At 54.1% G+C, this 13,681-nt stretch overlaps 1 protein-coding gene across 3 annotated transcripts; it reads right to left on the reverse strand.

The window, feature by feature from the left end:
* Positions 1–780: 780 nt before the first annotated feature.
* On the reverse strand, positions 781–11,953 carry Maff (MAF bZIP transcription factor F). Of its 3 annotated transcripts, XM_038344126.1 has the most exons (4): positions 11,217–11,474; positions 10,414–10,420; positions 2,845–2,904; positions 781–2,457 (listed from the first exon to the last, which is right to left on the reverse strand). In XM_038344126.1, the coding sequence occupies exons 1-4, from the start codon at positions 11,267–11,269 to the stop codon at positions 2,023–2,025; spliced, it is 555 nt and encodes a 184-aa protein (XP_038200054.1). In that variant the 5' UTR covers positions 11,270–11,474; the 3' UTR covers positions 781–2,022. The 3 variants fall into 3 exon arrangements, with proteins under 3 accessions (XP_038200054.1, XP_038200053.1, XP_038200052.1); XM_038344125.1 differs by lacking the exons at positions 10,414–10,420; positions 11,217–11,474 and adding an exon at positions 11,716–11,953; XM_038344124.1 differs by lacking the exon at positions 10,414–10,420.
* Between the last annotated feature and the right edge of the window lie 1,728 nt (positions 11,954–13,681).

The following is a 13,681-nucleotide window of genomic DNA, read 5'->3' on the forward strand; positions in this document are numbered from 1 at the left end:
CCTGTGGGTGAGAGGCATGGCTGGAATGTGTGTGGGCGGGGGAACTTCCCAGGCAGCCTATAACCTGAAGGTAAACAGTCTACATCATCTGTGCACCCCCACTTCCACCCCTTCCTGCTGCCAGGCCTGAGCCTGGCCTCTCAGGAAGGAGTATTGGCACAGCCCCAGTTTGAGGGGGAGACCGTACTGTGGGTCCAGCCACATGATCTAACTCTTCCCTACAGTCCGACTCTGCTGCTTTCCTTGGCCCCTCCCTTCCTCCCTGACCAGCCACAAACAAGGTCCTCACCCTAGTCCTGTGGACCGTCATTTATTGTGTTTTTAGGGCTTTTCTAGACCATGCCTCTATAGCACCTTCATTTTTAAGGGATCCATGCCACCCAGAGAAAGACCCCTGGGATTCAAACCCGTTTCCCTGGCTGAAGAGCAGAGTATTCCACTCCTTTCCAGGCAGAGTTAATGAGTGGGTAACCCTTTCCCCTTCCCTCCCAATACCTAAGATTAAGGCTGAGGCCTGCTGTTCAGAACTCAGCCTTTCACTGGGCTGTAAAAAGTCAGACCTATGTGAAAGTGGTAGACAGTTTGAAAATCCAAGACTTTTCTCTGCCTGAGACTGTACAGACTGTGAGCACAACTTTTTCTTGCTCAGTCTCCACCCACACATACTTGCAAAAGCTAGCAGTGGGATTTAGCCTCCCAGTGACCCAAAACTTCCTGAGGCCCAAAAGTGGTCTCAGGCTACTCATTCAGAGCATACATAAAACACTCGAGTACATGCACTTCTCTGTGGAAAAGAGAATTCGACTTTATTCAGAACGTCTACAAAATACTCAAGGCAGATAACTGGCTCACTTGAAGTCAGAAAATAAATAACTCTGGGAGCTGGGCAATTTTTAAAAAAAACCTTGTTGCCATCCAGCTTTCCCTAAATATAAGATTAAATGTGATTTATTTGTAGATATAAAATATAAAGTCCAGCTCAGGGCCCACGTATTCCCAGGGAAAAGAAGCTGGGCTCTGTCTGGCGAGAATAACTTAGATCCGTGCAATAAATAAGAATGTGGAGGGGTCAGCAGTATACAGCGTTGGGGAGGTGCTAGGGCCCAGACTTCCCGGGGACCAGTGGTCAACCCCACCACCACAGATACTCCGGACCAAAGTGGAAGCCGTAATTCCAAGGGACCCCCTTTTCTCCATTCCCTGCATCAGGACTGTGTTTGTCTCTTCCTACCACAGAGCTCTCTCCATTGCCCTCCTCTGGCTGGCCAGCTTCTCACCTCATCCCTTTGTGTCACCTTCTCTCTCCTTCAGCTTCTCTCCTACTTCGTAGATGAAGGTCTCCCAGGCCAGAGAGGCCCTTCTACCGCGTTGTTATCTGTGTCTGTTCCCCGTGAAGTCAATCCATGGTTGGAATGTTAGGGCAGCCGTGAGAGGCCCATTTTGGGTTGCAGCTCAATCCCTCAGTGCTATGTGGCCTTGGGTGGTTTTGCCTGGCAGTTTCCCCAATTGTCAGAGCTCGGTTGGTCTGCTCCAAAGACTCCTAGCTTGAGAAAGCCTGAGCGTAGCTCAGAGTCCCCTAGGTCCCAGGCAGAGCTGGGAGGTCTTTTGAGTTCTGCTTCCCAAAGGGCAGCCCCACAAGGCCACACCTAGTCCTAAATCTTGGGAGGGTTGGAAGGGCATACTGGTACAATCTAAAGCCTCCCCGCCCCCAGCTCTTCTCCAGGCCATCTCTGCACCTCCTCGCTTCCAATCTGAGATGGACTTTCAGCCCAGGGAAACCCAGGACCCCAACGTCGTCCCCCCATCTTAGCAAAGTTGCCCCTCCCCAGGGCCATCAGGTCCCAGTCTGGGGACCTGCAAGAGTTAGAAAGCCCAGGAAAGGAATGTGAAGTCACCACACTGGGTAGTGGTGGCAGAGAAAGGGACCAGGAGCAGGAGGCACTCAGGCACTTTGGGAAGGGAATCGGGTAGGAGAGGGCCTCGCCGGATTGGGGGGGGGGGGGGGGAAGGGGTGGGGGGATACTAAGAGCAGGGGGCAGGGTCAGGAGCAGGGGCAGGGCCTGGCACCGATTTGACGATAGTGATGACGCTAGCGGGAGCCACCAGTGCCGGGGGCCCGCGGGCGGCGGCCACCGAGCGGGCGAAGCCCTGCAGCGCCTCACACTTGCCGCGCAGCGCGTCGAGCTCCAGGCGCATGGCGGCGTTCTCGCGCGCCAGCTTGTCCACTTCGCGCTCCAGCTCGGACTTCTGCTTCTGCAGCTCCTCCTTCTGGCACACGCGCTTCACACGGCAGCTAGCCGCGTAGCCGCGGTTCTTGAGTGTGCGACGCCTCTGCTTCAGCCGTGTCACCTCCTCCGCCGACAGACCGCGCAGGTTCCGGTTCAGCTCGCGCACCGACAACCCCATCAGCGCCTCATCCGAGAGGTGCGGCGTGTTCTCACTCAGCTCGCGCTTGACCTGGGGAAACAGAGGCACGCAACCCATGCTGGGGATGCCGCCCCACTTCCCAGTGCGCCCTCCTTCCCTGTTTTTGGCAGTAACTGGACTTAAGCCAAGACTTTGAAGGTGACTGGGACCCTGCATTAGCACACAGGAGGCCACCCAGGGCTCAAACTAACCAAGTCAAGTCCTGGACCCCCGCTGAGAAACGCAGCCTGGAAAGTCCCTTTCCACAGGGGAAGCTGGCATAGTGGGAAGTGACCTGCCCCTCTGGCCCTGTAGCTGTTTAGTCCCCTTTGGGGCTTCCAGGAAGGAAAGGGGAATTGGGACAACGCTGCTGTACCAGGAGCAGCAGCATCAGAGAGAGCCCACAGGAGCTAGTGTGGTCCACAGAAGCTAACTCACCTTCAGGGCTTTGCTGGATAAGGGATCCACAGACATTTTTGCAGAAGGTGCCCTCTGGGCCTGGGAGAGAAGAAGTTCAAGGTCATTTTCATTGGTTTGTTCATGTTTTACTTCACACAGGTTTATTGGAAGAGGAGAGAGAAGGGGCAGGGACAGGTCCATGTGGACAAGAGTGGCAGAAGAGAAAGAGGCAGAGACAGGAGGTGGGTAGAGCCCACCTTTTAAAAGGGAATGTAGCAGATGTACACAGGAGGGGCTCTTAGTGGCTGCAGCTGAAGACCTATCCCATCAGGACCCCAAGGGCAGGCCAGTACAGATGCCTGAGTACTAACACACAGCCTAGCATTCAAGGCGCCTAGGTCAGCATTTAGTCCTGCCTCCCTTGACCCCAGCTCCCTGTAGTGACCCCTCATTATCTAGGTCTTTGCTGAACGCCAGTGTCCATCCCAGTTAATGGCTTGTCCCTCCCTCCCAGCCCCACCCCCCAGCCTTACCACACCAAGTTCTGTGCCTGCACACACTAAGCACTTGACAAACCTGAACTGAGGGAGTGGATACTCCTCCCATGGGCCATTCTCCCACATGGAGCCAGGACATGCATGTTTTGGTTTGTTTCAGTTGTATGTGTTAGCTGGGTACACCAGAGCCATAACAGCTGCGTGGAGGTCAGAGGATAATTTGCAGGAGTCAGTTTTCTCCTTCTACCTGTGGGTTCTAGGGCATCTATTTAAGATCCCAGGCTTGGCAGCAAACTCCTTTAACCACAGAGCAATCTCATGTAGCCAAGGCTGGCCTCAAACTCCCTATTCTCCTGCCTCTGCCTCTTGAGTGCTGGGGTTACAAGCTGTCTACAGAAATGAGCCCAAATGTGTGCAGGTCAGTGAATTTCCAAAATTCATCCTGTACCTCATCAAGCTATAGCACCCAAGAGTCCTCCCCAGCAGCACTTGGCCAAGGTCACATTTTGGGAAGATTTCCCAAACTGCCTGGGGTCTGTCAGTCACTAACTCTCCATGGCTCTAGAGGGGATCGCAGCTATCCTCTAGCCCACGATGAGCCCAGTAGTCCCCAGAGCCTTTCCTAGGGCCTGCAAGCCTCACATTCCTTCAGTGACCATTTCCTGATTAGCTACAATTTGCCATGTATCTGGCACTGGGGAGACAGGTGAACAGAAACTTGTGGGGGGAGGCTGGTGTGGTGGTGCACATCTGTATCCCAGCATCTAGGTAGCGGATCAAGAAGGACTTCAAGGCCAGTGGTGGCCGGGTAGCAAGTTTGAGGCCAGCTGGGGTTACATGAAACCCTGTTAAACAAGTGCTCTTAGCCACAGAGCCATCTCTCCAACCCTTTTCCTTTCTTTTTGAATTGGGGATTGAATACATGGTGCACAGACATGCATGCAGACAAAATACTCATGCACAGGAAATAAAAATAAATGTCAAAAATGTAAAAGGGCAAGTGAGAGAGGCCCAGGGTTTTGGATCCCTGAAAGTCATGCAAATGCAAGGTGAGTGTGGTACCCCACCTGTAATCCCAAGATGGGAGGAGGATAGAGACGCCCCCAGAGCTAACTGGCTAGCTGGGCTAGCTGAACCAGGAGCTCTGAGTTCATGTACGTCTGCACACAATCAAGGACCCTCAGCGCCAACCTCTGACCTACACACACACACTTGTATCCTGCATGCTAACACCCACATGCACACACATCTCACAGAGTCTTCACCACACACGCCATATCCTGCTCAGTGCCCTGTAAGGATGTCCCCTCTCCAACAGCAGGATCCTTGCTGAATCCTCTACAGTTTATCCCAGCTTAGCACAGTGTCTGCCCTGTAAGGATGTCCCCTCTCCAACAGCAGGATCCTTGCTGAATTCTCTACAGTTTACCCCAGCTTAGCACAGGGTCTGGCCAGAGAAGATGCTCATGTGGCAACTGTGGAATTCTCAGTTGTGACTCAGGCCTTGGTGGGGACAGTCTGGGGCTTCTGAGAAACTCCCACTAGGTTAGGGGTCAGTGGAGCAGCTCAGACAGCAGGAAGGAGTGGGGCAGGAAAGGGAAGTTGCCCATTCAAGACACTGTTTTGACTGACACAGCTACTGTGATCCCAAGGCTAGGAGGGTCTGATGGGGCCTGCAGGGGAGCAGAGGCACAGGGCAGGGATCCTGGCATCAAGAAAGAGACAGGAGGGTCAGAAGTTCAGGCCATCCTGTTAGATCATGAATTCAAAGCCAGCCTGGGCTATGTGAGACCCTGCCTCAAACAAAAGAGAACTAAAACTAACAAAAGAACCGCTAGGTCAGGCACGACACCCTGTAACCCCAGGGTTGGGGAGGCTGAAGCAGGAAGATCACAATTTTTAGTCCACTCTTGGCTACACACCACATTCAAGCAAGACCCTATCTCTACACAACAAAAAAACCACCATGCCCCTTTTGATGTAGCTGGAAGCTGCACTTGGGGCCCAGACCAGGACTTGGGCAGTTCTAGATGCCCTGTGCTGATTCTGGCGAGTGGGTCTCCTTGACTTCACAGGACAGAATAGAATTTGCAATCCTCTCGCCTCGCTTACCTGAGTCCTGGCATAATAGGTGTGGGCCATCATCTCTGGGATTATAGGTGTGGCCATCATATCTGAAGTGGCATGTGTTTTAAACAGTTTCCTGCCTGAGCCACACACTACGGTGGGGTGATATCTATTCAATAAGAAAATCTGACATGCCATGGCCACATGGCACCTCCCGTGGGTCCTACTGGCCAGAAGACAAGAGTCCAGGCACCATGTAGTGCTCCAGGCGGCAGGCCCTGTGCCCAGCCCCATCCTGCTTCCCACTAGTCTGCCTCCAGCCTGGAAGAATCTCTCAGTTCCTATCACCCCACTCCCTGCTGCCTCTCCGCTTTCCCCTCAGTCTGTCTGCCAGGTTCCTGCTTACTCTGTCCCTCGGGTAGGAAGCCCTCCCTGACCCATAGGCCTTGCTGGGTGCCCCTGTCCCCCAGCCCTTCTTGCCCTTGCTTTTCTTCCTCGGTGGTGCGACCATCCCTTTACTCGTCCTTACGTAGACAGCTGAGTCAGCCCTGGGTGTTTGAGGCTGCCCTGCCCGGGCCCAACAGGGGCAGGGAGCAGGCGATGGTGTGGGTGGGTGGAGTTTCTGTCATGGTCACCCAGCTGGTCAGTGTCCCAGCCAAGTTCCAAGACCAGCTTAGGGGAACATAGTGTGAGTGGAACTTGCTCGTTGGCCTCTACATTCTTCGCCTTGTCTTCCGCCTTGTGAGACAGATGTCACAGGTGCCAGGAGAGTCGGAGCAAGCATAAGGACCCCACCCAGGTAACCTCTGGCCCAGATCAGGGCTTGAGAAATGGAAAGAGCGGCACTGGCTGAGAGGCAAACCCCAGAGTTTGAGTCCTGTCCATGTTTTCTCCAGGCTGTGCAGCCAGGGGAGAACTACTTCACATCTCTGGTCTCTACTATCCCATCTGTAGAGTGGGACAGTTTCTTCCATGGCTTTAGTGGAAACTTGCCATACAAACAGGGGCAGAGGCGGTCTGGCAGCTTAGTAAAATTGCTGAGCCTGGCCAGGTGTCAGGGCTGCAGTCAGCTCTGGGGGCTTGTTCTGAGTCAGCACAGCCAGCCAGGGTCACCACAGAACTGCATGCAGGAAAGGCCCTAGAGACCACCCCAAGAGGAAGTAGTGACCCAGGGAGGCACCTCATTTGCTAGAAGCCACACCGCAGCCTGTCTGCAATCCAGGCAGAATTCTGCCTACCTTGTTTTTTTTCTCTTCATTTTTTTGAGACAGGATTTCTCCATGTAGCCTTGGCTATCCTGGAACTCGCTCTGTAGACCAGGCTGGTCTCAGACTCACAGAGCTCTGCCTCTGCCTCCTGAGTGCTGGGATTAAAGGTGTGCGCCACCACCGCCCAGCTCAGGGCTGACCCTTGATCCCTTCCGACCATCATTTTCACAGTCTTCCTGATAACACTGTCAAATAATGCCCCAAGACGGTGACAGAGGGGTCACAGCTACCCAGGGCAGAGCCCAGAACTGAAGCTGTGCTGAGCCGGACACCTCCGCAGTGTGCAGCACAGCTTCTATGAGTCCTGTTCCCTCACCTCTGTGAGGAGGAAGCCACTCCACTGTGCAGCACCTGGACCTGGGTGAGGTCGGCCAGAGATGGGATATTCAAGTTACACCAGATACCCAGGCCTTTTTGCCAGCTGTGTGGAGCTGGACTGGTGGGGGATAGTTGTCTAGTCAAGGACCTGGTGGAAGAAGGGGGCCTCTCCCTGCACAGGTTAACTAAGGGCCTGCAGGGTGCCGAGTGCTGGATGCCGTTCGACCCAGAACCTTGGCAGTATAGCCCGGCCCCTTACGATCAGTTATCTTTCCTGGTCTCCTTGCGCCTTAGATCAAGTCGGGGTTGGATTGGGTTGGCTGGGCACAGCTCACTCTAGCCAGAAACTTATTTCCAGGGAGATGAAACAGCCCCTGAAGCTTTCAAAACCTCAGGTGGCATATGCCTTTAACCCCAGCACTTGGAAGGCAGAGGCAGGTGGATCTTTGCGTTCCAGAGAGAGTTCCAGGACAGCCAAGGTTACAACAAAGAAACCCTGTCTCAAAAAAACAAAACAAAAAAAACCCAAAACACCTTAAACCTCAGCTTTCCTCATGAACCTTCTTCACACGGCACAGCCAGCCCCCCAAGAGGTGGGACTGCAGCCATACCCTTGAGAACAGTGAATGCTAGGAAGGCTGGGACCCGCCCCTCCTCCTACATCCTGCCAACCCACATTCTAGCCTCAGGCCCCTCAGTGGCATCCTCAAAGTCCATGGAGGCTCAGATTTGCCCAGGAATGTCCTAGCTCAGCAGTCAGCCAGTCACAGAGGGACTGTCCCAACACGAGAAGGGGGAGAGATTTTCCCACTGCCTTTGACTTTTGGCTTCTAGCAGCAGGCCCCAGTTTCTAGGACACAAGGCAAGGAGACTCCACTGCCACCAGTCTGCCTGACCCAGGGACCCCACCCTCAAGACTTTTCTTCTTCCTGGGGAAGCCAGCGGGGCCAACTCCAGGTCTGAGGTTCCTAGTATTCTTTGGAGACTCAGGAGTGAGCTCATTCTTGGGGACATGACGGCTGACCAGCCAGGGGCCTTGGCCTTCCTGTCCCTGTCTCTGGCCCCTCGCTGTACACCAGAGACATCCTGCAGACGGCCCACCCACTGGCATGGGCTCCTCTCTGGCTGCTGAGCCACACTGCTTACTTGGTGAGGACAGAGGGAAAAAATGTGTTTGCCTGGGTCTTGGCAGTGAGCACGGGGCGCCTCCTCCCTGCTGGAAGGGCGAAAGACTGGGAGAACTGAGCAGCACAGGCGAGCAGCAGCCTAGGGTTCCAGCCCCATGCTGCTACCCACACTCTCACTGTGTGACTCCAGGTTGTCGCTCCCTTTCTCTAGGCCTGGATTTCCCAACATGCCCAACCTCCCTGGAACCCAAGGTACCATCCAGCAATGGCAATGTCATGAGTTTACACTGTCAGGTTCTGGCCCAGCGTGAAACTCCAAAGCCTCCAGCAGGGTGGAGACATTGGAGGAAAGGAAAGGAAACCAGGGAAAGCCTACTGGAGGCAGAAGCATGAGCGCACAAGCAGCCGGGCTATGAGCCCTGACCTCCTTTCCCCTCAACCTGCACAGCTAGGGGCCACTTCCTCTTCCAGCCAGACCAAGACCACAGTGGCCTGACCACTGCCTTACCCCCTTCTCTGCCTCCACCTCCACCTCCAATAGCATCAAAGGGGTCCCTACAGACACGAACCTGCAGACTTAGCCATGTTTGGCAGATTTCGAGACCTTGTCCTAGCAGGGTGTGGTCAGGTACACCTTGATCGCAGCCCTCAAGAGGCAGAAAAAAAGATCAGAAGTTCAAAGCTGCTTCAGGCTACATAAGACCCAGGATCAAGAAACAAAACAAAAATAGGGCTAGAGAAACGGCTCTGTGGTTAAGAGCACCGGCTGCTCTGGCAGAGGACCTAGGTTCTCTCCTCAGTACCACATTGAGTGGATCATATCAGCCTGTAACTAGAGTTCCAGGGATCTGACACCCCCTGACCTCCACAGCCATCTGCACATGTGTGGAACACAAAACTCCACCAAGGCAAACGCCTATATAAATAAATTAAAAAAAAAAAAAAACCTGAACTTTAAAGTCTTTGGGAAAAGACGATCAAAACAACAGAGCCCATGCTACCAGCTGCCCAACCCACAGAGGAGCCTCCGGTCGATAACCTGTTCCCTCCAGCCTCCCAGCATTCTTCTTGCTAATAATCAACAAATGAGCAGATTGGATTTCCTAATGACTATTAGCCAAAAGGAACACAGGCTCCTGTGTTTGAAGAAGGAAGCCACCTGCACCCTGAAGGACCTGGTCATGGTTGGGGAATTCCTACAAGGCTCCTCTCGTCCACAGTCTTGCTTTCTGCTTCCTGAACCTGTGGTCCTCTTTCTGTCTGTGTCATTAGGCTCAAGGACATGGAGCCATTGCCCATTTCTTTAGCTAGCCACACATTCAAGAAGCACCTACTGTATGCCATGCCCTGTGTTGAGCCCTGAAAGCCCCAAAAGGAACCACAGCCCTTGTCCTCTGTGTTCCAGAGTCACTGCAACATTAGACTCTATCCCCTAGCCACCTCCCCAGGGAAACCTTCCATGATTGCCCGGGCTAAACAGGAGCCCTGTCGCTACTTCTCCTTCAGGGCACTTATCTCGGCTGCCACTTTGTAGTCAGCTGTTTTACTTTGTTTCCCAGAAGGCAGTCCTGGGTCTGTCTGTTTACCACACCCCTAAGTGTGTGGTCCAGCCGCTATGCAAGGCTAAGTGTCAGCAAAGCTTCCTAGTGTAGGGAGATAGGAGCCAGCAGTCCCCCCCCCACACACTACCACAGCCACGGGTGAACTGGTCTCACCAGGCCTTCCTGCTGCAGCGAGTGAATATAAATCCTCCCATCAAAAACTGATAAGGTGGACAGATAGCTCAGTGGTTAAGAGCACTTGTTGCTCCTGCAGAGGAGGGTCCAGATTTAGTTCCTAGCACCCACAGGATGGCTCACAACCATCCGTGACTACAATTCCAAGGGATCCAACACCCTCTTCTGACCTCTGCTGGCACCAGACACACACAGGGTACAAACACATACGTGCAAGAAAAATGCTCATTTAAAAAAAAAAAAAGTGCACTATCTAGGGATCCTGGGCCCTAGTAGACCTCTGGGGATTCAAGGGGAAATAGAATCTTTCAATGCTAAGTTTCCATTTGTCAGTGAGCCAGTTAGCCACTTCCCCTCACCACTGACCCCGAGCCCCACTGGGGAATGTTTCTTGATGTTTCAGCCTTGAGGATTGACCCACCTACATCCTGTGGTCCTGACTGCAGCCCCCGCCCCCAACCACCAACTCTACATACATCTCCAGCTGCAGGCCTTGGGGTCGGTTCTGCTTTCCCAGTTTCCCCTGGTAAACCCGCTGTGCTTTGTAACTGACAGAGACTCTGCTCCCCTGCCATCCTGCAGCAGACGGGGACACTGGAGTCCTCACAGGTGGAAGCAGAACTCACTGGGCTCAAAGTTAAAGTATTATTGATTCCACCCCTAACAAGCTTGGTTGCCACCTCCTTGGATTCCAGGGCAAGAGGGAAAAAGTCTGAGTCGGGTCCTGGGGTTCCCAGAACTAGCTACCCTTCAGGTTGCTGGTCTCAGCAGGTGTTTGCTTAACCCTTCCCGCAGGAAGACAGGGATTACACTGCCTGCTGATCTTGCTGGTCCAGGGTGGCCTCTAGGTGTGCCAGTCTTTAATTAGCCCTGGGGTCCAGCAGTCCACATACAGGTCCAGTCTAACGAGTCCCACCTGAGAACTGAAACTACCAGGTGCGTAGGCTATCCTCACGCTATCCTCGCTCCCTCCTTCAGGACCCAGCAGGTGCGGCCTCAGAAACCCAGACCAGTCACTGTAGTCACCGGAGCAGCCTAGGAGCCTTCCCTTCCCCAATCTTTGCCATGGCCTTTCTGGCCTTCCCTATTTCTCCTGAGACAGGAGGAATGGGACAGTCCAGTGATGAACAGTCCATACTGAGCCAGAAAACCTGGGGTTAAGGAAGGACTTCCACGCACTTCATTACCAGATCCACCAGGTGGCCAGGAGGAGGCTGGCTCTGCTCTACCTAACACTGCTCTGCAGGCACCCGCGCTGGGCAAGAAACAAACACTGATGTCACATGGCTCCATCCAGGGGAAACTCCGGAGACAACTGGGGCCGGGCAGTCCCGTCTGGTGGGAAGGGGGAGGATGGCGGAGGGTGGAGAGGAGGGAGAAGAAAAAAAAAATCCAGACCTGGTATGACCATCGACTGGGCCACTTCCTTCACTCGGGTTCTTATTCCGCATTTGCTCCAGTGGACACCGGTGTGACACTCACTTCAAGGTACACCGGGCTAGTGTCAGTATCCAGGGAGCGCGTGCAGCCAAAGACAAACACATACACACACCCCGAGATAAACCGGGCGCACTCAGCCCGCAGGACCCTGGGCGCTCCCTAGAGAACACACACGCACGCACGCCACCGGGGGACGTAAACAAACCGCGCACACACGGTGCTGGGCGCGGCTCCAAGAACTGTTCTCACCGAGTCACGTACGTGTACGCCCCGCCCCCGCCCCCGCCTCCGCCTCGGCTTCCTCCCGGGGGCCCGCGCACCGCCTCCCAGCCAGCCCCTCGGAGGCCCCTCGGTGGGCAGACGTACAGGGGCGCCGACAGCACGGCCCCACGCGCGGCCCAGGCGCGACCCGGAGCGCTCAGCCTTAGCGCGGTCCCGGTCCCTGACGCGTCCTTACCGCTCTCCGCCAGGCCCGGCGCTCCGCGCGCGCTTGTCGCAGCTGTCCCCGCAGCTGTCGCGGTGGCGGTCCCAGGCCGCCCTCGAGCCCCACGCCTCTCCGATCGGGACCGCAGTTCACTGGGTACCCGGCTCCGCGCAGCGCCGGCCGCTCGGAGTTTTGTTATGGGGCGGGCGGCGCAGGGGGCCGGAGCCTCGCGCAGTTGTAAAGCGAGCTTCCCGGAATTACTCACGCACAGGATTCCTTTCATTCATAAAAACCCAGTCATGCACTGACGTCATCGCCCCGGCCGCGGGCCGGCCCCAGAGCTGCAGACTAGAGTCAAGGCCACGCCCATGCCCAAGTGAGGCCCCGCCCCCAGTAGGCTCTGCTCTAGGGGCCCACAGTAGGAGTTCGGGGCTTCTCAGACCCCGAGACTTCGTCCTCAGTGCGTTCACGTGACACCTCTAGAGAATAGCAACGGAGGTGTAACTTGCTTCACTTCACCGTTCACTGTCGACTCCTTTCCGATATACACCCTTTGCCCGGATGATCTCACGCCTGTGCGCCCCAGGTTTGTATTCCTAGGCACAGCAACTGCTTGCCCATGATCTTCCCTGTGCCTCCACTCGCATGTGAGAATGTGAGCGAAGGTGCTCGCCACTAATTCTCACAACTGGCGTTTGGTCCCCACCACTTACACGATGGAAGGAGACAGCTGACACCTGAAAGCTGTCCTCTGAACTCCACATACTTACTGTGGCATGTGTGCAGTCGCGTACAGACACATAACGAATGAATTTAAGTTAAGTATCAAAGTTATCAATAAGAAAAGGAATTTTTAAAAATTTGGCCTCTGGAGCTGGAGAGATGGCTCAGTGGTTAAGAGCACCACCTGCTCATCTAAAGGTCCTGAGTTCAATTTCCAGCAACCACATGGTGGCTCACAACCATCTGTAATGAGATCTGGTGCCCTCTTCTGGCCTGCATGCATGTAGGCAGAATACTGTACACACAATAAATAAATAAATTTTTTAAAAAAATTTGGCCTCTGAACTAATGTTCTCAGTCCTTGAAAGTACACAACCATGAGCTGTCTATCCTGTTCACACACACACCCCCAACCTTCCTACCTTTTAAAGAGCTCAGGTCATACCTGGCAAATAGTAGGTTTTCAACCAGTGAAGGAATCCAGTAGACCTGTATGGCATGTGGGAACCCCATGTGGCTAGAGATTTTGGCCTCACCCCCAGCCTAGGAGGACAAAAGGGTAAGGCCTCAGCACCCACACCCTGATGCCCATAGAAGTTGATCTCATTTTGGTAATGGTCAATGATGTTGTGCAATCATGCATTTAAAGGTGCGGTTGGCCTTCTCACACTCTTTCCAGTGGCAGAGTCCCAAGATGACTCGAAAAAAATGGTACCCTGCGAGGTGAAGGCAAATGAGGAAGAATAGCTCTTCGACCTCAGAGCTCAGGTGTCTGGAGGAGAGAACTCGGTACGGCTCACATCTTTGCTTCTTTCAGTGAGACCTTTCTCCATGTCACTGGTCTTTCTGGAAAGGAAACCATTTGCCAAGAGGGACTTGTGGAATGAAGGTGAAGACTGACCATGAGCCTTCCCCATATGCTGACATGCCGGCTTCAAGGACCTGGGCACTGCTCTGTCTACCAAACTGGGCCACAGGAGGAAACAAGACCATGACTCCTGGACCGAGGACCTGTCGATCCTCGGAGTTCTTGCTCACTTGGGTGAAAAATCAGGCAGATTGAGGATGTTACCTCCTGACAGCCCCCACAGGAAGGAAGGTTGCTGTGGTCACTGTCTGTGCAGAGGACTTCTCTGGTTATTTTTCTGTCAATAAATTGCCTTCCTGTAAGCTAAAAAAAGTGGGGCGGGGCTCTCTGGCTTGAGACAGTTCTGACTAGCTAAGTCTGGACAACTTGGGCATTTAAATAGAGCAACAATGGATCATAACCTATTAA

Source organism: Arvicola amphibius, chromosome 9 (genome assembly GCF_903992535.2).
Source record: "Arvicola amphibius chromosome 9, mArvAmp1.2, whole genome shotgun sequence".
In the NCBI taxonomy this organism is placed as follows: domain Eukaryota; kingdom Metazoa; phylum Chordata; class Mammalia; order Rodentia; family Cricetidae; genus Arvicola; species Arvicola amphibius.